Below are 27,895 nucleotides of genomic sequence, written 5' to 3' on the forward strand. Positions count from 1 at the left end.
GTTTCTTTTATTCATCATTTGTTTTCTCAATAAAATTTTAAAGTAATAACATTCGATATATATATATATATTTGTTTATATTACATATTCAATAAATTAAATCAACGAGAAGCAAACGCAATTGCTAAAACTATTACAAAACTTAACACTTGTCAAATTTGAAGACGTCAAAGTCATTGAAACTGAAGAATCAATTTACAAAATGATTGATGCATTCCAAAGTTTTTTTTTATGTTTGGTTTTTGTTTCTCGTTAATACGAGATTGTATAAAATTCTCCATAGAATTTTTATTATTGCCAGCAATGGCAATATTTGAAACTCGCTATTTATTGTCAGAGATGACTAATTTCCAAGATTGACATTTGACAATTTGCATCATGATTTGCATGCGTTAAGGAATAGAACGATTACGTAAAATTAAGGTCACGTTTGACGACGTCATCATATAATTTTTTTAGAGTCTTTCTCTGTAAATTAACGAGATTCCATGAAAACTTAGCCAAGGAACGTGAATGAGACAGACGACGATAAGCAAAGAACCAAAAACGAATGTATTTTACTGATTGTCTAAACATTCCAAAATTAAGTGTTCGTCTCTTTTGTTGTTCATTTTTTAAATTCCTTTTCTTCTTCGTTTACCTTTATTTTCATTTCATTTATATTATTTAATAATTATTATATAATAATGTGTATATTATTGTATTATCACATAAATCGAGATATATAATCGTCTGTACACAAAACGTGCGGCGAATTTCTGCAGAGATGTCAACCACATTTCATGTGGACACCGGCGCATCCACCAATATTTTGATTCGAATGATTGAAGAAAGAATAAATAAATGGGTGACTTCTTCTCTACTTTTTTTTTTACAAGTGATTAAAGCGTTTCTGTAGCAGAACCAAATATTAATCGCTATTCATGTTGCTTAACTTTTGAATGCTGTGAGAACTCATTGAAGATGTAATTAGTTAAGTAAATTTGCAATAATATTCTTGTATATGTTTATTATCAACGTTAAGAAATTTATTTGTAGTAAAATAAATGTATTTTATTGTATGCAAAAGTTTTGACGCATCCACCTTTTCTAAAAAATGATATTTTATTTATGTGACATACATTGTGCATCAACTATTTTTCGCTTCGGATATGTGTGTTTTGTATTGTTATTTTTCATTCTATAGCGTTTCATTTGTCTGTCAAGGAAGTTTGTCATGGTTGCTTTCCGCCGCAGGTCGTTCAGAATGTAAATATTCACGATTTAAAGTTACCGAGAGAACTTTAAGACTTACATAATAATTATATAGTTGTCAGTCGTAATACATGCGATCATTGATAGGGGAGGGGATTCATTGGTGGTAAGTATAGTAGAGGAGATATAAACAAATAATTTGTGGTGTACAATTAATGGTACAGAGAGCTGCATGGATGTAGTAGTGCTCAGTGTATCAAAGAGTCTACTGATATAGAAAGTGAGCAGTGAAGGGTTGCAGGCGCCGGCGTCGTCGGAGAAGAACGCATCGTCGTCGGTGCCTCCTCAATCTTCTCCAGATCTACAGCTCCTGCTGAGTTCTGCTTGCATAACCTGGGGCTCAGCTGCAGCGTTGCCAAAGAACATTATTAATGCCATCAACACGGTCAGTATTTAATTAATAAATAATTCAGAACCAATTGGGATACTAATATTGAAAAGCAAAATGTGATTAAACAAATTCGTATTATGTTTACTCAAGTACTATAATTTGGGCAACAACTGAACTGTCATATTGACGTTGCGGATGTATTCAATACGATTTGATTGTAGAACATACCGCCTTGTGGACGATCTCCTGGGTGACCTCCTCGGTGCGATCGAGACTGAACTGTCTCCGTAGCAGCTTGCTGACCTTATCCTTGGGACTGAGACACTTGTAATGGTTGTACGGAGTGCTGAGATCTTCCTCTTCGATGCGCCTCGGTCGTGTCACCCGGAAGCCGCTCAGGGAGCTGGTGGAGGCGCCGAGGAGGGCGGCGGCCACTTCGCTGGCAGACACGGGTGTTCCTAGAGATATGCCCGGAGTATCGCTGGAGGTGCTCTTTACGATGTGATGCAGCGGATGGTCCAGGTCCTGACTTCGTATGAGGCTAGCAAACTTCGAGCACTCCATGCTCTTCATGAAGGTCGGATCCTGGGACCTGGGATTTGTCGCGATTAGCGCCTCTACGGTAGTCGCGGCGATCACTCACACAAAATTATTTTACCTGTCCTCGTGCTGTTGCAGAACTCGTGACTCGCTAGGACTCGCATCGCATCCATGACACACCTCGTTCGCCGAATTAGACTTGCAGATGATTAGACTCTCATCCAGACTGCACCATCAAAATATTAGAATAAATATAAACAAATAAATCAATAAAAGTATTGCTTATATAAGCACAAAAATAAATGACATTTTTTTTCAATGCGACAAAAATTATTTAAAAAAATAATTATCTTCCTTTAGAGAAAAGCCAGTTTTAATACCTCTTTCGTAAAATTCTGTCAGTTTTTCATTAATATATCCAGGTGATTTCAAACTTGTTCAACATTTGTAATTTTTTTTCACGAAGCGAATGTTCTATCGGCATAAAAAGGTGAAAGTCTGAAGGTGTAATATCAGGTGAATATGGTGGATGTTGAGAATCGTTTTTTAAGCAGTTCCGCTTTTAATCTTACTAATTCGGCATAATACACCTTTGCTGAAACAATATTAGTATAATGCATAATGAATTATTCCCTAGACAAAAGAGGTTTTACTCTTTTAAATCTAATGGGAAGAAGGGTACTATAGAATAGGGGTCGATCCCAAGAGGTTTTTAAGTCGATCAATTACATATTATATGTTTAAATATCTGACATTCAATTTATAAAAAGTACACTAAATATTTAATAGATTGAATCTCATTCCAACTTTGTATTTTATTTTTACCTAGTCGATCGCCTGCCGCCTAATACTTTTTGGTAGATCGCCGATGCTTTAAGAGTTGTAAATGGGAATGAGCAGGGATTCCCATTTACAACTCTTATAAGAAACATATCGGTTTCATATATAAACAACAGATATTAACAAATGATTATTCGTTGTTTTAATGCTTTCTGAAAGTTTTTGCGGCACCCAAATTTCTTCTCTAGTCTTTTCAAATGATCTTTAACTGTTGACCTTCGATCAGAAATATCTTGAAATAATTTATTGAATGTTTTAAGCGGATCGGATTCCACCAATGAGTTTAAAGTGTTATTATCGATCTTACTTAAGAGCTCTCCCTAATTTTGGATTCAAGATGACTGTAAACATTGCAGATGGTCTTGGTAGCTTTTTTTGATTTCAATTCTTTATCAAGTAAAAACAGCATAAAAATATAGAAAATGTGTCTCTTCAATCTCGTTATGGATCAAAAATAAAATAAAATTTCCAAAACAGAAACTTACAAATTCAAAACCAGGTTCAAAACGATACCTATAACAACTTGTTAACTGAAAGGCAACCGGTGACAAAATAGTTTCAAAGTAACACAATAAAAAAATGACATTCCTTTTCGTTTTACCTAATACATACCCATGGCTCTCCCTGCTTGATAACAAGAAGAATTCAGCAAATTAGATTCACTATGCGTTGAAATTTACTTTAAAACTTACTCCAGAGACGGCGGTGCTGGAAGTGGCTTATCGAAACCCGCCTTACCCAAAAGCCAATACGTGTGCATCGTTCCCTTTCCCTTCACATCTATTGGACCACGATATTCCAGTTGGTAACCTCCAGCCCTTTCCAACCTACCTTTCGTCGCCTCTGACAGATGTATTCTCCAAGCCGAACCTGTATAAAGAAACAACAAGTTAACAGATCAATAATTAGATAAACATAAACAAATAACAAGTTAACACATACTCCTCATTAAACAAAAAAAAACTAAACCAATGTGTTGAAATGAAAACCGTGTTAAAATAACGGTAATTAAAATGAATGCAATTTCGTGGAATTGCCACTTATACGCATCCCTGCTTATAAAGCTTCGTACATTATGCTAACAGTTGAAATTTTAATTCACGGTTTACTTTTGTTAATTGCAAGGCATGGTTGGGAAATAAGCGCGTTCTTCATTCCACCAAAAAATTAAGTGCGTCCTGCAAAGGTTGAATTGTGTGCTTTTCATTATTATTACTGCATAATTAAAATTAAGCAAATCTAATGTACACGGTATGATTGCACAGTGTATTTAGTTAGTCGTGATCCCTCGTAATTAAAAAGATTTTTATATTTTACAATTCTACTAAAGTACGTAATCTCTGACAGAAGAATGACAAATTCATTGAAATAATGTAAATTTTAAATGTTCTGAAAGATGTCATCGTAAATAATAATTCTTCATAATTGTATATTCAATAGTTTGGTGGGATTGAGTTTGCCAACTCACCTGTAGATTCCATCCTGGAGGCCGTATTCACCGTGTCTCCGAACAGGCAGTATCTGGGCATCGTGAGGCCGACGACTCCTGCGCAACATGGCCCGGTGTGCAAACCTATCCTCAACCTGAGAGGTGTCCCAGGAAGATGTCGGATGCGAAATCGTCCACTCTGATGCAGCAGGTCCAAGGCCATCGTCGCCACTTGCTCGGCGTGATCCAAGACTCGCACCGGGAGTCCTCCGACCACCATGTAAGCATCTCCAATAGTTTCTACTTTGTACACGTTGTAGGCGTTGATCGTCGCATCGAAGCATGTGTATAAATCATTAAGAAGATCGACTACTTGGAAGGGCGTCGAGTGAGCCGAGATCGTTGTAAATCCAACGATGTCGCTGAAGTAGATGGTCACTTCAGCAAATGCCTCTGGATCTACCGGCATTCCTAACTTCAACTTCTCCGCTACAGAACTAAACGAACAAATAGATCAAAGACTGCTGTTTACAATATTAAACTGACATTCTCATTATTGATTATGATAATAATCTAATTTGATTTTGTAATAAATTTCATTACTTTATAACAATAATATCATTGTCATTTTTGATATATCTACATTAAATCTACAAAATTACTAGGGTTGTCTGTAATTAATATTAATGAAATAATTATAGAAACTAAATTGACGAATAATTGATATACCTTGGTAGCATCCTGTTCAGCAATTGTTCAGTCTTCTTTTTCTCGATGTCGAGCTGCTCGGTGCGCTCCCTGATCAGCTCCTCCAAATTGTTCGAGTACTTCTCGAGCATCTGAAACATGGTGTCGACGATGTTGACCTTTCTACCATGGTTCAACTTCTTGAATTGATCGTGAACGGCGTTGAAATCTGGCCTCATGTCGGCTTGCTCGGCCCAACATTGCCTCATGATGTTGATTGCCTCAGGCGGCGCTGCCCCTTTGCTTACCGATGGCCTAATTAGAGGAGGCGGTTTCTTCACCTTCTCTATGATCTCTGTAGTCCAAATGCAATAAGTAGATAAATTAGCTGAATGGTTATAAACTGATCTAATAATTGTTTAATCTACAGAAATTTCATGATAATATTATTTAATTTTGACATATCTTAATGACTTTAGGTAATGTCAAGTTAGATTATTTGGATTGACATTTCACGTGACATCTAATTGCATTAATAGAGTAAGAAACTTTAAACATTTTTAGATGTCAGCAATGACATTTTGTATGACATCGTGGTCATGTAATTGCATCGAGAAATCCAATTAGAAGGAATGGGGGTAGTCGTGATTTAGTGATTGCGTTACCTTCGGGCGTAAGTGCAAGCATGCAGAAGGGCTCTCCTCGCACCACGACCTCCTGCATGATTATTCCGAAGGAGTAGACGTCGCCGGGCTGCGTGCCCTTCTTTCTCAGGCTCGAATGCCTCAGCAATTCCGGCGCGGTCCAGAGCAGCTCTGCAGCAGACGGGAATTAATTAGGCTCGTTAAATATTTAACATGCAATTAGCGGCGCGACTAGATCACGGCCGCCGCGAAACCAGACAAGGGTCGAGTTCTGCTGAATGATTAACGACCGAACGAACCACGCCACCTCTCCATCAATTCGCTCGTTCCTTCTACATCCTCTTCTCTCGTTCGCAGAGTCAACACAAGAAGATGAGAACGAGACTAAAACGAAAACTGAAATCTTGATTGCCGAGCATCGATTTCGATGGGCGAGACGATTGCAAACACATATACCCAAGAAAAACAAATGAAGAAAGAAAGTTGGCGCGGTGAAAAGAAGCTTTGATTGATCAGAGAAAGATCAACTGTTTGACAAAGAACGACAATTAAAATACTTAATTTTTCAATTAAAATAGTTTAAGGAGTAAAGAGGAAATTGAAAAGTTTAAATGAAGAAGTTTATGGATGTCTACTGTGTTCTTAAAAGAACATTTGTTACATAGGTTTCGTCAACCAAATTAAAAAATAAATAAATATTAACTGATTGATGGTTTAATTTCGTTGAAAATGGGAAACAAAGTTATTGTTATCAAATCTGTCAATAAATGTCATTGATCAAATGGAGGATCAGCGGTATTTTGATTTATCTTCGAAGTGGATAATGACAGCCACATGTATAATTCAAACACCGAATCCATCGAACAGTTATGGAATTATAATCGAAGTGGATTTTCTGTGATTTATACGAGAAACTTTTCGAAAGGTGACGCTCTTTCTTTTTTTCTCTCTCTCTTTTTCTTTCGTTAATTATGTAGCTGTGGCAAATGGAGAAAAAGGGAAAAGTTGCAAGAAGTCAATATCGGCACACATAAATCCTATATCAGATGCTGAAATAATTACAATTGCAAAAAGCTCGGGCGGAGCGAAAAGTTTTAGCTTCTCCCCTTTAATATTAAGCTGGCCGCGACGCCCAACCCACTCACTTTCACAACTTTTCTTTCGCAACTTTGCGTCGCAAAATTTGCATATACACAAATACACAGAAGAGAGAAATAAAGAATGAGAGAACTTATTTATTTCTTCCTTCGCGTGTACCAATTTTGTTTTGCTTTTTTTCCGGTCCGTTTTTTTGTATTTTGTACTAAGCTTCATTTTTCATTTTTTTGGTAGTGTTTTTTTATTTGTGGTTTACCTTTAGCGGTCTTCGGATCCGGCGAGATCCCCTGGGCCTCGTAGAACGCCGGCATCCCGTAATCGGTGACTTTCAGCACCCACCTGGCATCGATTACGCAATTGCGCGACGTCAGGAAGCCGTGGATGCGGATCGGACTGGCGTGCAGATATTTCATGCCCTACAAGATTCAAAAAGAAAATAAAAAGTTTGATAGAATCGTATATGCAGGATAGGATCATATCTATATAATATTTTGGGATAAAAATAAATTGAAAAGCTTCTAGGACGAATCAAAAGTTGGCGTTGCTAGCAAATACCGTTGACGTGTTGCCATCTATCAAACGAAAATATAACCGTGACATTTAACAAATGAAGTTTTGATTTTGTTTTGGGAGTGGCAGAATTGTGAAGGTTTGAGATGGAGAAGATGAAATTTGATTTAAACTTTAATCAATTCTTTTTTAACGTATTGACTGTTATTAGAAAAGAGAATCATCATCATAACGAAAGATTCTTATAAGAATTAAAAATTTTCATCAACATATGTATTCGAAATAATTGTGAGCATTGCTTTTTAACCTCTAAGTGGTTATGTCGTATATATTCGTCATGGCTTCTTGTATTGCGTAACGCTTATGACGAATATATTCGCATCATGAATATACTTGGTACACACGTAATCATTCCTAGTAATAGAGAAGGAATGTGCGCATTGCTACTTTCAACTTGTTTAGGTGTCATTTATGATGTAGAAAATATAACGTGAACTTCACTAGGGGAGCCACTTAAAACCGCTTAAAGTGTTAATTGACAACCAACAAAAAACAAATGAAAAAGTTCAATTCTTAAATTAATAAACAATATTTATACATTTCGTTATTGGCTATGAAACACCGATATGGGATTTTAAAAGTAGTTAAATCAATCCAATTTTCTTCATAGCATAAAAAACTGAAATGTATTTGAATTTTCCAGCATTGATTAAATACGCGTTGAAGAGCGTGCAAATGGAGAAATGTAGATGAAAAGTGCGACCGGACGAATGATTACGAATGGAAAGCTGTTCCGACTCGACGGACAATAATCGAATCAGTTGACGAATTAATCGGATTTAATTGTTTAAAGCTGATATTGGAAAAGCATGCATTTGTCGAACAAACAGAATGAACGCATACATTGATTTCCGCGAATCCCCTATTTAAATTTCGCGCTGTTTCGAACTGTCAACGAATATCGTGGCTAATTATATTGTATCACTATGGTCCATGGAAATCGTATTCATAATAAAGAAAAGCATCTAATTTGTATTTTTCTTTAACAATGAATTAAGTTTCACTGGTATTTTTAATATAAATAATACGCTGTCTCGAAATTCAACGAATTCATGCAATGAATATGTAATATGTCGCGTAGTGATGTGTGCAGTTACGAAACTAAGGTAATTTAAATTGGAAAAGTTTCGCATTTTCATTAAAACCAGAAAAGTCAATTCCTTTTTCTCTCCATACATATATCATTTTCTACGTGCATTTATCTCTCAAAACACGAATCCTTCGCGATGAAAGCTTCTTCAAATATACTCAAACTGAACGTGTTCGTATTGATTTACGCTGTGACAAGTGTCTGGGACAGATGTACACTTCGTAATACATATTAATAATATTGAATTGACGTTACTATTCACGTGTATCGCACTCGATGTGACTCAAACCAATCAAATAACAACTCGAATTACAATGAGTCATTGTTTCCCACGCAATTACTGTCAGGAAAATGTCAAAACAAATGATCTATTTGTTTTTTTTTTAACTATTTTGTTTCATGGCGTAACGTTGAATAACACGTGATTATGACAGTTTCAGAATTTTATATATTCCGAATAAATGTTTTTCGCAAAATTATATTTATAAATCAATTTATTACGTTTCTCTCAATACTAGACAAATAACTTGTCAAGTATTTGTTAGTGATGTCTACTTGATTTGCCTAATCACCGCATAATATAAATTAATGATATTAAATACAAATATTATAATTTTACTTTAGCCGCATTTCTTTAATGAACTGAGAGATGAAGATACAACGATATTCGCAGCATCTTTTATGTACCAAAGTTCACATAATTATGCTTTCGAGTTGTTTTACTTAACTGAAATTCCCTGCGGACTTCTTCTCGTCGCCGCCAGAAGTTGATAACTTTTTCTTTTCAACCGGGAAACCAGAAAAACCGCAGAAACTTAAACCTGGCAGCTTCAACCTGAACTATATATAATATGAAGGTTTGAAGTGCATTTACAAAATTGGATGAAAATTGATAGCATACTAAAACAATGCAACTAAAAAATTGAGATAAATGATAACTACATTTTAGCAATTTTATATTTATATTATAAGCTTTCTTTTAAGCAATCAAAATTATATTAAAATCGTAATTAATAACAATTTATATTATACGTTATTTAACGTAATTGTCAGCTGTCAAAAGTATGAAGTCATAACCTTAAAATAAAGGGTAAGCATATTATTTTTTTTAATAAACTATCAGCCGTTGTTATTAATTTCAAACTGTATTAGTATAGAATTATATTCTAAAGTAAATTATTAATCTTTTGAAATGCAACACTATATTTTTCAATAGCAAATGTACATAAAATATTGAAATATTAAATATTTCAGCTATAATTACTAACTAATAACTGTTGTCATGGTAATTAATTATATTACGATTATTTTGTACATTGTATTGTATATAGTCTGTATGAATTTTTTGATGTTTTTTTCAAATAATTTGTTAATATAATTGTCTTACTAATTATTTTTTAATTTATGAAACGTAATATTAAACTTTCTAATACAGTTGTTTGTTTGTTTGATAATTGGAGTTTAATCAACTTGAAATCTCTCTTTAAAACAAACAAGTAATTACAAATTTTGAGTATGTACTTTAACGAAAAACTAATTTGGCTGAATGGTCGGTCAGTTGTTGTACATTGAAAATTATTTGTTCCAACATGCATTCAAAGTAAAAATAGGAGAATTTTCGGGACAACGCTTGTTCCAATTACCGCACGTGGAAATTGCATAAACTAATTGGAATTCTCGCTAATTCAATTTTTGTTTTTTTTTTTACTTGTTGTGCTCATCTTGTATGCTTTTCATTGTTAAACGCTTTTAGTTTTCGGGGTGGCGGCGACTCGTAAATAGATAAATGGTAAGTTGCGAAATGGAAAATGAATTCTCACGAAATGTTCAGCAATTATTGCATCTCGCCCTGGGGACCGTCGCGACAATTACGAAAACTTATTATACTTTAATCCGGGCGGCAGCGTTTCGCGCCACCCCCTAAATCCCCATGGGCGGTCGAGGCCCCACCTGTTGCGCAAATCAATCCGAGAGTCGAGCCTGCCGAGACCCAGATAAACATTCAATTCGTACCTCAGGATTCTCTGGCAGTCATCATCGTCATGATGATCAACATCATCTCCGACCAATACAATTTCAACGAAAAGAAGAAGATGAAAAAAACGTGGTGGTGGTGGTACATCTCCTCGGAACGATGTTGATATGAAACTATTGATTGCAAACCGCCGCCCCCACCGTTGCGACCGCCTCAACTCATCTGAAAGGATGTGAATACGTGTGTATATATGTGTGCTTGTGTGTTAGATGTCTCCTATATGTTTGTATGTATGCTGTTAGTCTACGCGTACGTATTTATAGAAGGCAGGGAGAATGGATGATGGTGACGGTGCGGCCACTCTTTCATCCCTTTTCAACGCGCGCGCTCCGCGAAATTGAAATGCACCGCTGCGAATCAATATGTACATTATGTACAGAAACTATATAAACATACACTGAGAGAGAACTAAGCTCCCCTTTCATAATGAGACAATGCATGTACTAATGTACATGTCCCAGAAGCGAAGTGCTTCGATAAGATTGGAAACGTTTGATTTACCAATCTCTTTGCTTGAAATCGAACCCACAAGCTGACGTATGCTTTTCACCTCATCCCCCAATCTACGCTAATTGCCCTTCTCTATACCTCTCCTCTCTCAATCAATCCCGATCCATTACATAATGAACTGCATTTAGCTCTGATTACGCACCTCGATTTACAATAACATTCTCTTCGTATTAACACTAAAATTGAAATCTATCATTTTTTTAGAAGAACGCAACAGCAAACTTTTTATACGAATACGTCAAATATTTAGTTGTCAGTAAGCGTTTGTGACTTTGCGTAACGTAGACCAAAACTTTGATATAACAATTTTGTAGAAAGAAACAGTAAAAATGCATGTGATTCAGTAATAAGGCCAAATTATAATATCAATAGAATTTATTGATACTATATTTCAAAAATAGATATTTTTTCTTGGTACATAACATCAAACTTTTATATCAAATATCTTATTATTGTAATGAACGCAACATCAAACTGCTACATTAAAAACTTAAATTTTGAAATATGACAAAACGCGACTTCATTAACCCTTTAACTACGGCTGTCGTTAATAAACGACGAAACGAAACTTTCGTGAGGTACAACTATCATCAATAAGGGATTTGATGAATTATGCTGAGATACGGTTGTCGGTTGTAAGATTTGTTTTCTCGGAACTTAATTATGATTACAGTATGCACATAAACAAAAGTTCGCTAAGTTGGCTGGAAAAAAACAATTTTATTTTAATATTTTTAATTTTCATCTGCATTTTGTAATTTCTCTGCATAATTTTTATTTACTTCAATACATTTCTTAAGTCAGTACAGCCACCTTTCAATACATTCCTCAAAATCGGCTTATTAAAGCTTTTTTTTTGAAGGAACTGAAGACTATTTATTTCAATTTTTTTTTTAATTTTTGGAAACAACCAGAAAACGCACGGTGCCAGGTCGGTAGAGTAAGGTGTTGGGCGAATTTCATTGATGCCAGAAAGCACAAAAATTAGATTATATTGACTCTAATGGCGTCAATCCAGACGCGAACTAAACCACCATCGCGATACAATCAGCTGCTATGAGTGCTACACATACTATCCCTACAAGGCAAGTGACTTATAACTGCACAGCGAGTGTTGCCAATCTAATTAAGAAGAAAAGGAGATTAACAAAGATCTGGCAACGGACTCACGATCCGTCGGACAAAACCCTTCTAAACAGATCGACAAAAGAACTGAAGTATGCATTGGAAAGACAGAAGAACGAAGCTCTACAAGACTACCTCAAGAGTCTAACACCAACAGAAGCAACTGACTATTCGCTATGGAGAGCCACTAAACAACTAAAACAACCTAAGCAAAGTGTACCACCAATTCGCACCAAGTCGCAAGTGCAATGGCACTTGGACAAGAAGCAATAGGGATAAGGCGGAATTATTCGCAGACCACCTCGTTAAGGTCTTCCAACCGTTCCTATCACAACTGTCTGATGACAAAGAGCGCAAAATAACGCGTTTCTTGGAGTCTCCGTTCCAAATGTCGCTTCCAATAAATCCATTTAAAGTCAGGGAGGTTAAATTGATGATACGGTATGGATTGAAATATAAAAAATCGCTAGGTTATGATTTAATTACATCAGAGGTTCTGAGGCAGCTGTCAACTGCTGGCCTGAGGAATGTTACATTTATTTTTAATGCCATCCTAAGACTTGGCATTTTTCCGGTACAGTGGAAGGTTGCACAGATTATCCTCATTCCAAAACCCGGAAAACCAACTGATGCTGTCACTTCCTACAGACCGATCAGCCTCCTTCTGGTCTTGTCAAAACTCCAGTCCTATTAAACGGATCCACTCTGCCTCAGGCAAATGAGGCCAAGTACCTAGATCAACGCCTTACTTGGAAAACGCACATAGCAACCACGAGAAAATGTCTCAATCTGTGGGCTAGGAAGCTGGAGTGGCTAATATGAAGACACTGTTGCATATCAACAGAAAACAAAGTGCTCCTCTATAAAACAATTCTAAAACCGATATGGACCTACGGCATTAAGATTTGGGGATCTGCCTGTAACACCAGTATTGATATAATACAGAGATTCCAGTCCAAAACGCTGAGGAAAATTACCAATGCTCCATGGTTCTTCACAAACGATGACATCCACAAGCAAGCTAACTGGCTACGGAGCTGATGCATACTGCAGATCATCGTCGAAGACTGAAGAGGTTTAAACCGCAAGATTTAGCAAACCGATTTTAATTATTGATTATTAATGTGTGCAAGTGCATAAATAATTATTGTATATGTGAAGTGGGGTTGCTGGATCATCTCTTCATTAATTATTATTACAGTGTCCTTTTCTTAAATTTACTTTTACCACATTAACAAGGCTTAATATCTATGTCAAACAAATTTTACAAAAACATGGAACTCTGCAGCTAGACCGGGAAGCCAAAGTGTTGAAACCATAGATAGTAAATTACATGTAAGGGTATTCAACAGTTAATATATGAAGAACTGCTACAAAATTTATCGCACAAGAATACATTTTTAAAAACCTGAAATAATTTTTTTTAAATTATTCATTATGTTATTTATATTTATAGAGTTTTGAAATACTCTCTCTGTCCGAAAATATGGTATACATTAGAATGAAAATCTTAAGATTAAATAGAGTTTCGAAAGCAACTAGCAATTGTCATTGTATTGATATTGTTTACATTGATAGCTAAATAACCTAACATATTTGGCAGGCGTTGCTTTTGAGTTAAGTTGGAATTTGAAGACCAAAAATTAGATTAAAAAAAAAATTGCCGTTGTAATTTCAAAATGAAAAATTTTAAATTTACAAAGTAGAGATGCCAAAACAAAACAATTGACTAATGAACAACGTCATTGTATCTTGCAACAGCTATACAGTCTATGAAGAATCAAGAAACATTAGAACACGTTACCATTAATAAAGTTGCAACTGTATGCCGCGTGTCTTGTCTGACCGTAAGTAGAATCATGTTCAATACAGAAAGTGTGTTTTTGTGCCAATGTTTCTTCAAAATAAAAGGAAAGAAATAATATCGTCGAGAAATGATATCAACACTGTTTGATATCTTTAAACAGCATGAGTGACGATTAGCTAAAAAGTATATATGTACAGAAGAGGCGTTCACAAGGCTAAATCTCACTTTAAGTAAATTTCAATTACACCAAAATTATTTATATTTTTTGGGGCAGACGGAGTAATATGTTACGCTACTTTGAAGCGTAATCTTCAAGCGATAATATTATCAAAACATTTATTCTTTAATTATTTTTTGTTTACTGAAATATTAACAATTATTGTGTAACGTAAACCCAAACTTGCATTCATCACTTCATATCAATATTAACAAGCAACATTTACAATAAATTTAAATTTTATTTGAATTTCTCCTGCGGAAAATATGAAATTTAATGGAATTTATTTGATTCAATTAAAAAATGATTCGTCGAAATATAAGCTACCGATATTCGAATTTAATTTAACATGAATTTATTTGATTCGATTAAATAATGGTACATAGAATTATGATTTAAAAAAAACAGTAAAAAATCGACAATCGAATTCAATGGAATATGAATCACATTGATTTAATAATTTTTCGGATAAAATACGATTTAAATACATGGAGTACTAAAACACTGGTTAAAGTTCCTTTTTTATCCAATTCGCTTAAACGTGATGGGATCATAAATATATAAAATTTCGTTCTTTTTTAACGAAAAATTAATTTAAAAAAGAACATTAATGTAATGTGTCCATATGCGTTTCGCTCCGAGCGAACTTTACTTTGAAGAAGCTTCGTGCAAAAAAGCATTAAAAAAATAAGGGTTGATGGAAGCAGAGAACAAAAAGGAAGGTAGCGCACTTTTACGTAGGCCCGTCACGTAGAGCGGATAGCGCCGGTTAATCAAACGGGCGTCGCGACGCCAAAATAAATCCACTTCCACTCAATTAAGGCCTCGTCATTCTAAATGCCGTCCCTCCGTTTCATCAATTTCTCACCTCGTTCGCATTTCAGTTTCATGCTGCGACTTTCAACATTCCTTCTTCCCTTCCTATTCAAGTACGCACGTAACTTTAACGTCCCCTTAACATTCTTCGGTTCTTCCTTCCGATTTTCCTTCGATCCAGCAATATCCATTTCGCTTTAACGCGACATTTACTTTTAAATGCATGTTTCCGCTGTAAATGTTTACCGTTGGCATTATGTGGTTACATGGCAACATGTGTTTTGTTTTGCTTGTTGGCATTAGCATTAGAAGCACATTTAGGAAATTAATATTAAACGATAAAAAAAAACACCGAACGACGGTTTAGAGAGAAACTCAGAAAACAATAATTTTGGAGCTTCGATCGATTTAAGATGGGATTACCGAACCCGGTTAATATCTAATTAGAACAGACGAAAACAAATACGGAAATTTGAGAAAAGGAAAAACAATAAACAAAAAAATACTGAAGCCAAATACGGAAATGTAATTAGAAATAAATTAGATTTTCTTTAAATTCGAAGCAAATATTTAATTAGGTTACATCATTTCTATTTTCGGTTGAATCTGCATGCGTGTTTCCCTGCAGTTCCATATGTTTTGTTGTTTTTGGTAAATTAATTTTTATGCTGCACGGATCCCAGCAGAAGCACTTTCGTTACATCCAGTGACCTACGTGGGGCCGAGTACATCAGACAAAACGTAGGAAATATATATGTGCAGCACGCAAACTTAACATCCGCATTATTTTTAATATTAGTTTACTTAATTTTTGTTTGGTATTATTTTTTCATTTGTATATTGTTTTGCATTGTAAATTTTAACATAATTATATTTTCGTTAGCATTATTTTTAAATTAACGGCAACCTTACTTTCGATAAATTTTTCTTCGGGAGCTGAAATGTATTAAAACAAAACATGATTTGATATAAGTAACTAAATACACTCGTTCCTCTTTTTATGCGTACTCTTCTTATGCGGTTTTGAAGTTATGCGGTTTTTATTCCAAGAAGCTTTTTTTTTAATAACTATTTTAAGCTATTTTGACACGTTTTGACACAAATTGGCAAACCATTTCATCGAAAAAGATGATAATTCTGAACGAGCATTCAAGTTTCAACGCAAGCTTCAGAATTGCATTTCTGTATATCAGGAATTGTACAAAAAAATAGCAAAGCCATCGCAATGTTTAATCAATGATTATATTGTCAAAGGGAAAAAATCAACATGCGAAGTTGAGACTAATTTTACTTGTGAAGAATCATTATCTTCAGGACATAGATCTGATATGCTTACTATCTCTTCTAGTGATGAAAGTGATTTCGAAGCAGTTAGCAAATTATGCCGAACACTCTCATATAGCAACGATAATTCTAAAGAAAGAAATGTGAAGAAAGATTAACTTTCATAAAAAATTTCTGTATTTTTTTTTGTAAAATTTTTCCGTATAAATTTATAAGGAATATGTTAAGATTATATTTTTCTGAAATTTAATAAACTTGTCTATGATTGTCAACGTTTTTATAAAATTATGAATAAACATTTCAAAATATAGTAAGAGTAATTATATTTCTGAAATTTAATAAACCCTTTTTTATTCGATTTTCGGTATATTGTAACTCATTGATTTAGTTTTATGCGGTTTTAAAAAATTATGGAACGTATCCTATATTTTTATACGTATGTCTAGTCCTTTTTTGTGCGATTTATTTTTATGCGTTTTCCTGTGGAACGTATCTACCGCATAAAAAGAAAACCAAGTGTATATTCTTATACAATGATTTAAGTTGGTTCATTTGACAACAATTGCAACTGCCTAATCAGTGAAACTGTCATCGGACTTCCTGAGTACAAATAGTACAATTACAAAACTTTCATAACTTATTTCAGGTATAGTATATAGTACTAGTAGCATTATGTAACATACTGAACATACTTATTCTTCAATATATGTATAGATACTATTTAAGGAATTGGGAACAATTAAATCCTTAGATTTCACAAAACAATTGCTTAGCAACTGAACGAGGCTGCCTTGATTGTTTTTTCTTTTTCCGTTCTTCTATCTTTAAGTGCTAATAAAATTGGGTGTATGAGAAAGAGGGACAAGAGTGAGTGGAGCATTTCGCTTTTAACTATTATTGTGTTCCCGGGCAAACGTAGAATTGCCTTGGATGGTAAATTGCGCTGTCTGTAGGAAAATCGAGCGTGGAAATTAGAATTGGGAATATGAGATTCTCGCCGACCTAATAAATCCATTTGGGCCCGTTAATTGCATGTCTGGATGGAAGGGAAGGGAGGTGACGTAAGTAAGTTTATGGCAAAAGACTCACCCTGACCAAGTCGGTGAGAAGGCTCAGCCTGAAGGACCAGTCGAGCTTGATGTCGTCCTGCTGAAGAACGTCCTGCAAAGAGCCACGGGCGCACCATTCGGACACCAAACAAGCCCTCGGCGGTTCGGCCAAACATCCGATCAACGGATTGAGATTCTCGTGTCGAAGACCGTGGAGAACCAAAAGGAGTTCAACCGTTTTGGCCCTGAGCTCGACGTTTCCACCTGTCTGGATGGGCTTCATCTGGACGAGATCGCCCTTCAAATGCAAAATCAAAAACATTAATTTTAGAAAAAGTACAAATCAAATGTTGGGTTAGCAACTAAATGATTACGTATTTAAGTATTCCCATATAGGGCACAAAACTTCTTGTGTGCTTGCGATGCGATGCCTTTTCGGAAATAATACTAAACACCTATTGAAAAAATCCGCAATCACTTAGTTGCCAACCCAACAAATAAATTCTATTAATAATGATTTACATAATTTTGTTAAATCAGTGCATCAATGCATGTTACATTTACTTACTAAGTTTGTATATATTGTATATACTGACTGGTAAATATGCTCATTAACCGAATGATCGTACTGTCAATGTGACATGACATTACAAATGAGAGGGTGACAGTTAAAGTGTGAACTTACGTTATATCTGACGCGCGGATCGACGATGATTTGCTTGGCTAGGCTCGGACTGGAGCCGCCCCTCAGCGGAGTCCTCGCGTTGCCCCCCGACGAGCCCTGCAATAAATCGGGTTTATCGACTTCCGGCCCCCCAAACTCCTGCAACTGTTGCAACCAGCAGCAGAGCATCGCCTCAATCCCCTCATCCACCTACAAAATCCAGAAAACCCATCCAGTACCCCAAATTAAAAACCAATTCGTCGTACGATTCCCGGAATTTCAATTTCGGCATGAACAAATATTAATAAAATGCCTGTGATATGCTGGGGTGCTTCGGGGTTTGTTGATCTAACTGTCATGAAACTGTCACTTTAAATGGACTTTGTTTTCGCTGTTTCTAACTAGTTATGAAACGAAGAAAAAAAGTTCGTAACATATCATCCCGCTCCATGAAGAGAGAGAGACGATTAATGTAATGACCCTACGAAATTATAATTCACACTCGGCTCGGCCGTAATTACGAATATTATGACAAATATTGCCATTAAATTTGTGTTTTTTTTTGTTCAAACTTCGTTCTTTTTTAAGATGTTGAACATGAATAATTTTATTTAAAAAATATAATATAATTTCTTAAATATTATATTTATATTTCTTAAGAATAGAAACATGAAATTATCTATTATAATCAAAATTTACCTTAATCTAACTCTAGGCCTAATATAACTTACACTAATCAATCCTAGTCTAAAGCTAAATAATCTAACATACCTGAATCTAAGCTAACCTTCAGAAACTGTGTCAGAAAAAGTAAAAACTAAATTAAGGATTTAGTTTTCTTTAATGAAAAAGTCCGTTTTAATCAAAAGTCTTTGAAGTTTCTACTAAAGAACAGGAAATGTTTTAAATTCACTTAAAAAAATGCAAAAAAATTCGGAAAGAATTATTTTTCCTTCGAAAAGATTATATAATTTTTTTATTGGTTTATATGTGATAAACAACATTAAAATAAAAAATGTGAGATAATAAAGTTTAAATGAAATGATGAATCTGTTTGAAAATTGTTTAACTGATTTACTAGAAAATACTTTCAACAAAAGAGCTCAAAAAAGTGCAAATCGTGGGTGTCATAAAAGAGCAAAATAATTTTCATATATTATTGAAATTTTTAAATTATCTGATTAATTAATTACTTTTTAATTGAAAATATTCGTTCTAGTCAACGCGATTTAACAATGAATGAGGCTTACAGGTCAAGTCAGGATCCGGTTCGAATTTGATCGCCGAAATACGCAATTAAGAAACTCAATTAAACTTGTCAAGTTGAGATTGTGCCAGGGGAGTGGATGGAATGAGAGAGAGAGAGTTGAGGGTTGAGAGGGATGGAAGACCGCTCAAGGGGTTTCGATGGAAATTAAACGAATATGCATTTAAGAGGCTGTAAGAGGCTTACCCTGCTTACCCTTACCCTTCATTGAAGAAAATGATGAGTTTCAGGGAAGAGAGTGAATGTGTCTTCTTTGATTTATCCAAATAACAATTGAGATTGTTTCTTGGATCTATTTTTTTCCCTTATTCTTGTCTCATCTGTGGAGACAAAGGATTCATAGGAGCAGTTCTCTTATATCGCGGGGGATGAGAAAAGAGGGAGGGAATTTCTATCGATTATGCATTTATTTTGGTATTTCCCCCCCGAATACCAGGGACAAGAGGGGACTTGGGAAGAGGAAGAACGGTTCATAGCGCCGAAAAAGTTCGGTGGAACCGTGCGTACAAAACTATTGCCTCTTCGGCCGAGGAATTCAAGGACCCATCGATTCGACTTGTCATTTCAGATTGTACTTATTTATCTCCCAATGTCATTGTCAAATTAGAAATTATTGATGGGCGACCTCGGACGAATCGATGGGTCTCTAAATAATTTGCGTCATATCGTGACGAAGAAACACATATCGATTGTATCGCTGCAATTAAGGACAAGCATCCCCCCATTATTTTCCTCTTTTTTCTCTCTACTCTCGCTTTTCTTTTTTTTTCGTTTCGTTGCTTTAACGAAAAGAAGGAAATGAGCAGGAAAGGGCGACAGGAAATTGGAGAGTCGAACGACGACGCGCACAAAAGTTGGGAGTTGGCGACCAACGTGGGGCAATTGACTTTTGTTTCGGATTTCTGCGCTCCTCTTCATCGTGCTGCGTGCAAACAGACGGAAGCTTCGGAAACGGGATAAGATAAATTACCGAGGTCCCCATTTAGGCGAGTAAATACAAGGCCCTCTTGGCCGTCCGAGAATTCCACCCATAAAAATCGCTCAAACTCTCGTGTTTTCCTCCACTTTTTTTTCCCCATCGGTGTTCAACGAGGAAAATTCGACGGAAGGGTGGATAATTAAAAGCAACCCATTTGGCGAAAAACAAAACTGCCTTTTTGTTTTGTTTTCCTTCCTTCCTTTTTTTTGTCCCATCATACATTTTTCAATTATAAACTTGTTCGAACGGAGGAAACGTGAATTTCAATTTTTTTTTGATGAACCACCGGTTTCCTTTTAAAACTCGGATGGGATAATTAAGAAAATAATTATAGCAGAAGAATCTAATTACTCGCAATCTGATGGGAGGCAAAAAGAAGGGCCACGATTCTGAAACGCGTAGATATTGCACAGTCTACTTTATATAAGGAGGAACATACGCTTTGTTTCAATCTCTGAGTTTAAAGAAAATTAATATACGTTTGTATTACATGCAAAATCATTAACATTTTATGGAATGAAACGATCAGAAATCAAGAAAATTGTTAATTGTTAAATCAATATTTAGATTTGTAGTCATACGATCTTAAGCAACTTTGAGCTGTATACTAATAATATAATAATTTCTATATTATCTTATGTTCATGAGAAATAGTTAATTACATTTCCATGATAATTGATAATTAATTAATTTTGTTTGAAACAGATTAATCATATATCTTTTTAAAAGGTTTGTTTGTTAATGTCAAAATGACATTTGTTATTTAAAAAAAAATGAAACAAATGTCACGGACAATTTTCATTTTATACAAAAAACATTAACAAAAAACAATCATGTTGATGATTAATTAAAGCTTATTTTATTGTTTTCTTTCTTTCTATTTTTCTGTGTCTTTTGGACTCACCCTACGGCTGTCTGCGATCTGAGGAAAGACGAAATCCGTGGCGGTGAGCAGGACTTTGTACGGTCCCTTGGTGACTTTCTTTTTGAGCAGTTGGTAACGGGCGATGGCAGCGATCACGAAGATAATGAATAGACTTAAACAGGAACAGACGAAGATGATGACGAAGCTGAGCATGTGAGCTAGATTGGATTCGCAGCCGTCGCAATCTTCAGTCTGTACGTGCTTGGCAAGCCACTCCTCGAAGTTCTCCACTTGCGGTACAGCCTCGAAGAGGCTATCGTTCTTGTAATCCACCGACACCAGGCGCCTCAAAGTGTCGTCCTCCTTGAGATCCACGAGCGCGAATCCCTCGGTCCACGACTCGTTTGATTTAATGAAATGTTTGGCGATCCTCCCGACGATCCGGTGTTCCAAACTTTGATGCAACACCTCCGCCTCGGTGAAGATGAGAGTGTACTTCTTGGTTTCCGAAGATATTGTTTTGATGATATCCTCTCGGATGGTCGTAGAGTTACGGCCGGATTCCAGCAGCGGCGTGGTCCACGATGGTAATGCAGAGATGTCCATTAGCACTAGGAGTGAGTTATAGTCATCATCTTCCGCGGTTCGCATCCGGTCCAGTGCTGCCACTAGGGCTTGACCGGATGCGTCTCCAGAGGCGAAAACCACTATGACTGAAAGAGGAATAGACAAACGTGTTGACCTATAAAAAGATCAAAAATCTCTAAAAATCTACCTCTGCACGGAGTTCGACGGAGAAGTTCCAGTTTACGCTCGATCCTTCCGTCCGATGAATCGTGAGGCACAATCTCGTAGAACCTCGCTACGATACCCAATTCCCTCAACTGGATAGCCACCAGCTGCGACAGCCTAGGCCACCAACCGCTGCCTAAAACACATCAAAATCAATTTACTCCTAATCCAATCCGACTCAATCCAAGGTAATTATAGATAAACGCTTTGGATCATTAATTCCAAATTTAAAAAAACGTAACAAAGTCGCATTTAAAAAAGACATAAAAAAAAACAAATATTCTACAAATCAACTATTTAATTACTTAATCATATGTAAGTGAACTGATTCAGTCGAGTCATACATACTTTCGACAAATCAAATAGCGCGTATTATGTGTATTCGTTGTGAACTAGTTAAATTACGTAAAATAAGAGTAAATGTAATTGCTCGACATAAATATTCTCAGGTGGAAGCGCCGGGTTGCATTAAAAGAGAAAAGAAAACTTTTTTTAAATTCATTACAAAAGCGCACATGCAGCTAATTACAGCGTTGCAAACTCCAAACAGAGAGCGGCAAAATTCCAAAAGGGATTAAGGGATTTAAAATACGCAACATCCCCTGATAATTGGGCAACCACAGTGCACAACAACTCGAGAGAGAAAAAAAACGACGAACATTGCACAACGCACTCTACAATTTTATGCATTTGCGCAGTTGAGGAAGACAAACACGATTATATCCGGACATAATTGAGTTTCGTGTTTAAGAAGTGCAAGTGGATGTGCGCGCCGGGTTTCAGCTATTGCATTACGTCGGACGTTTTAATTCACTTCAACGCGAGATCTAATATTTGCAAACAAATTTACCGCAATCTGACGCCGAGTTTTCAAAAGAACGAAATTAATGGAAAGTAATTGTTTTAAAATCATTTGTAAGGATCGCAATTGACTTGTTATTATAGTCATTTCTTCGAATCATGAAGTAAACATTATTGTTTTATTAGTAATTAATTTTAAAATGAAATAATAGAAATTTATCAAAAATTTACTCAAGCATCAAACGTTAACGATATAATTGAATGGTCTACTTAATAGAATGAAAATCGTAACAAAACAAATTTGTAACGCTTCTTTTATGATAATTAAATAAACAAACGACTTTGAGGCGTCAAACAATCTAAAGTGAATTTTCATTATTATTACTGTGCGAATGTCAAAATATAATCAACAAAACATTAACTGAATATAAATTATAGCAAACAAAAAGTGTAACGCTTCTTTTATGACACAAATTTTAACTATTTCTATATATTGAATTTGATATTAATTTGGTATCATAATAACACGTAAGCGTCAACAAATTTAAAATTTTAATATATACACCTATCCTTCGTTTTACACGGTACTCTATTTACACGGTTTCGTTTTACACGGTATAAAAAATTAAATTAAAAATAAATGTTGAAAATAACTTAACCCTCGTTTTACACTATACTTTATTTACATGTTATCTGAATACATTTGAATTAAGACGTTTTTACACGGTAATCGTGTTACACCAGCGTATTCTAAACTGTGAGGCACGGACTAGTCTAAGGGGAGACGCGAATATTAGTCACAATGAGCAATTTTCCAAATGACTTCTAAAGTTTTATCTATTTTATGAAATAGAGTGGTGGAAGGGAGGCGCCAAATTTTTAAATATTCTTAAGGAAGGAGTAGTAACATCAAATTTGGAAATCACTGTTTTACACTACACTTTATTTACATGTTTTCTGAATATATTTGAATTAAGACGTTCTTACATGGTACTCGATTAAAACTGTTTCGTTTTACACGGTATACAAAATTAAATTAAAATAAATGTTGAAAATTACCTATCCCTCGTTTTACATTATACTTTATTTATATATTTTCGTTTTAAGAAATAAATTAATAAAATTTCGATTTATGCGATTTTCAGGAATCTATCTACCATGTAAAACGAGAAATAGGTTTATATTGCTAACACCAGTTGACTGTCAAAATAAAGTTGACTGAATAAAGAAGGTGTCAAAACTAAATAGCAATGCTTTTTTTATGACAGCTAATAATATTTTTTGAAATAAAATTGAAAATTGACATAACCTAAATAAAAAATTTAAAATTGCGACAAAATAAAATGATAACGTTTATTTGATGGCACCATGCACAAAGATTATTATTGCTCAGTTAGGTTCTGAATTGTTGGGGTTTAGGGCGGAAACGGAAATGCAATATTTTACTGCGGATTTACGATGCGCCTGGTGCAACACTTGATGCGGCAAATGGGAATTTAGAGACGAGCGGCAAACTCTCTCTGGAAATTCTTCTAATAAGGTGGAATATATCATGATCTATTCAAGCAAAACATAATCGCAAATGCTAAAGACAGTTGACGAACGCTTTAATCTTGATTTCGCGTCGATCTTTAGTGGATGCGCCGGGTGCAATGTTAATATCCCATGATATAAAAAGAAAAAAAATGGGGATTTTAGTGGATGCAATAAACGTGAATCTTGGGGTGTGCTCTGTATTTCTGAGTAAGTAAATAATCTCGCCCCCGGCGGCCCTGGATTGTTATCATCGCGCAGCCCCGGGGCTCTTTTTTATATCCGACCATAAAGATTTCCACGTAACGTAACGGCACTGTTTTACAAAAAAAAAAGAAAATATGAAGAATAAAGAAGTTTTGTGACTGTCTTTTTGCATTGAAAAACAACGGGTGTTTAATTAACGGGAGGCCAATTAGGAAACAGCGCGTGCTAATTGAAATTTATTTAATTTTAATGAATTTCTTCGCGATGAAGAATGAAGACTCGGATGGCTTCTACTCACTGGTGGCAATTATCCCGATCGATCTCCATCTCATGTAGGAGACGAGAGTTGCGAAACCTCTGGCTATGAATGGGGAGGAAGGGCCCAAATTGTTGATGTTCCTCCTGCTGCTGCTACCGATGTTGACGTTAGCTGCCGTCCCTATTTCCTCCTCCTCGGAATCCTGCGACCTCACAATAAGTGTAAATAAGGTAAGAAGGATGAGCAGGGAAAACAACAAAAAAGCAGGTAGGAGAATCCTTGAAGGAGACACGTGTAGATGGATGGTCGTAAACAGACTCGAGAAGAGAGAGAGAGATAATCCCTCCTTAAGTACCAATTACTTCTTTAATAAAGCCAGTTCCAGTTGCAATTATTTTCATTCATCCTTGAATTTATACAATAACCATAATTCAAATTACATCATTAAATCTTATTATTTTTTGCAGTTGATAATCGTTATTGGACTGCTTCAAATTTTAAACAAAAATACTGATTTTTTTTTCTATAAATCAAATTAAATAGAACTAAGCGACGTAAACCAAACTCTTATGAACAATAAATATAAGTTACCAAGAAAAAACTTACTTACATATTGAATTTAAAAGTGTAGATTTACTATTTAAATTTTGTTTATTTTTCACTAGATTTGCAGATCTTAACAAATAAATTTGTGTGATATTGATCAATTCACCAATCAAATCATTTATTTAAATACATTTGATTTGATTCACGTTCATTTATTTCTTTGCACAGAAGGAAAGAGTTTAATTATCGATGAAACAAACACCACTTTGCGGTTTTTATTTTGTAACAAAAGAATACTGCATATTTACAATTACATAATACATTGATACATGCACAGATTTAAGTGAAATTATTTTAAATTGATATCCATTTTTAGCAATTCAATTTATTCCTTTGCGACGAACAAATCCGTTTTTTTTTTGTTTAACAAAGGAATCTTGCATATCTGCAATGAAATGGTACATCCAACTCCTTCACATAATTAATTCAAATACTTTTAACGTTTCATTTTTCGTTTATTTCTTTCTTTACGCAGAACGAGAAAGCGTTGAATTATACATGAGACGTACGCCACTGGCTTTGCGCGCCGTTATTCACTCTATAACTACAGTCGAGCTACAAGAATATGGGTCAAAAAAAATACGACTAGATCAGTTCATCCAAATTCCTCTCTCTTGATCCGTTTTCAATGAAATGCATTTAACGTCAGTTTGCCAAAAAAAATCTTTTATATACCGTGTTTACCATTTCAATTTCTTCCTCTACGCAGAACGAGGTTATTGCATTATCGATGAAACGTGCGCTTGTTAAAAAATATAGTTACAATAATGCACACGGAAAGATGAAACTCGATAGCAGAATTCAAATGATGTTTCCAATTTTATTTATTTTCTTTTGTTTCGTTATTCGATTTACTTGAAAAGCTTTTAACATGCAAATCTCCTATTGCGACCACGTTTACTATTTCAATATATTTTATTCAGAGCAGACCGAATTTATTGATGTAGGCATCAATATCAAGACATTTTCACTTTCAATTACTTTTTTTACATGCTTTTATTTCAATTCAATCCTTGACGCTAAATCCATTAAGTGATTAGGTTTATCTTGCCGAATTATTGAACGAAAACAGATTTTGTATCCATTTGTTTTAACAATTTATCAATTAATATAATTGTATCTGCAGATTTGTTTAATAATTAATTATAGAATACTAATTTATAAGAGTATTTCGGTTGTATTTTCATGGATTTTTCTATTTGTCGATTATGAAAATTCAATTAATTGGGTTATTGGTTTACATTTTAGTTTAATGTTTCTAATAAATAAACATAAAAAAAAGAATATTTAAAGCTTTCCGCACTGAATTATTTGAATTTTAAATACATTTAACAATATGCTTTGTGCAATATGCATATGATTTGTTGTATGGAAACAATTGAGTGACAAGACATATTGGCATTTAGCTAGTTTTAATGATTTCTTTGATGAAAATGAATGAAACTGTTGTTTTAAAATCTGTTTGATTCTGTGCAGTGAAGATGGATTTTGATGGTCATATTTTTTGAACGTATTTACCTGGGGACAATTCCAAATAGCCATGGTGACGTTGTGGTAAAGAGAGAAGTATTGTACGGGAGCGCAGAGTTCTGGTCTAAGGGTACCCAAGACAGGATGACCAGCTGCAACGTGTTGCAGCACCCACAGAGAATCCTCGTCGCAGAATTCTTCATGCGAAAGAATACCAGTTCAGTTTGACAGTGTTTCTTATGGAAGAAAGAGTTACCTTTTGTGGGGACCATCTTTAATGAGAAGTTAGCGAAGAGATTGAGACCGTCGTCGAGTGAAAATCGATGGTGGCAGAGCTCGGAGAGGACGAGCAAAGTCTGCTGGTGGGTGGCTGAGCAGAGGGTGCCGACGGGTGCGAGTGCAAGCACCAGCAGCAGCGGAAAGATCTGCGGTGGAGGAGGAGGAGCAGAAGGATGCGAGGAAGTCCGCTTCGTCGTCGTTGCTGACTGGAAACGCATGGCACCCTTCTCAGACGGCCATGGCGGCAACGGGTGCCAGCACGACCCTCAGCTGTTTCCCATCGTCGTCTCACGAAACCTCATCCTCCTGCTGGACCGAACAACAAACAACAACAAAATCACGAACATCTAGGGAAGACCAAACAAAAGCAAATCGAAAACAAAGACCAATCAAGAAAAATTCCCAGTGACGCGCTGTCAGTGACAAAAGAGAGAAAGAATAATAGTAGCTCAGTGATCCCACTTCTTTTGAAACTTCAGCGGATCCCCGAATCCCCAATCATGAGAAGAGGAGAATGAAGAAAACACCGTGAGTTTTGATGAAACATTGAAAAAAAATAATAAACGCACTTACAATTCCTGCAATCTTTTTACGTTTGCCGTTTTCTTTTTTATGTATAACGGATTCGTTCGGATGGTAGGGAACTTGTCCTGTGCGTCGCGACACTCAAAAGAAGCGCGAGCGAGGAAGTTCGTGCGGGGATTGAGAGAGGAATGTGCGACTCGTCCAGAGGCAAGAGCTTCGCGAACTGCCGGCCCGGTTCTGACTGAACCCGGGGGATGTTTTCGCGATGCTCTCTCTGCGCCAGACTTTCCTTCCTCTCTCCTGGACGACCCAACGACCCATC

The 27,895-nt window shown here is 35.5% G+C and overlaps 1 protein-coding gene across 5 annotated transcripts; it reads right to left on the reverse strand.

Moving 5' to 3' along the window:
* Positions 1-862: 862 nt before the first annotated feature.
* LOC108568708 (retinal guanylyl cyclase 2-like) lies at positions 863-27,864 on the reverse strand. Of its 5 annotated transcripts, none has more exons than XM_017929941.1 (17): positions 27,622-27,859; positions 27,026-27,354; positions 26,818-26,966; positions 24,733-24,895; positions 21,877-22,029; positions 21,141-21,814; positions 18,012-18,200; positions 17,367-17,624; positions 7,080-7,239; positions 5,747-5,896; positions 5,124-5,436; positions 4,434-4,891; positions 3,658-3,835; positions 3,578-3,592; positions 2,244-2,351; positions 1,814-2,177; positions 863-1,598 (listed from the first exon to the last, which is right to left on the reverse strand). In XM_017929941.1, the coding sequence occupies exons 2-17, from the start codon at positions 27,264-27,266 to the stop codon at positions 1,443-1,445; spliced, it is 3,729 nt and encodes a 1,242-aa protein (XP_017785430.1). In that variant the 5' UTR covers positions 27,267-27,354; positions 27,622-27,859; the 3' UTR covers positions 863-1,442. The 5 variants fall into 5 exon arrangements, with proteins under 5 accessions (XP_017785430.1, XP_017785432.1, XP_017785431.1 ...); XM_017929943.1 differs by having other exon boundaries at positions 18,012-18,107; positions 27,026-27,357; XM_017929942.1 differs by having other exon boundaries at positions 3,578-3,589; positions 27,026-27,357.
* Between the last annotated feature and the right edge of the window lie 31 nt (positions 27,865-27,895).

This window comes from Nicrophorus vespilloides, unplaced genomic scaffold (genome assembly GCF_001412225.1).
Source record: "Nicrophorus vespilloides isolate i.1.1-1 unplaced genomic scaffold, Nicve_v1.0, whole genome shotgun sequence".
Lineage (NCBI taxonomy): Eukaryota > Metazoa > Arthropoda > Insecta > Coleoptera > Silphidae > Nicrophorus > Nicrophorus vespilloides.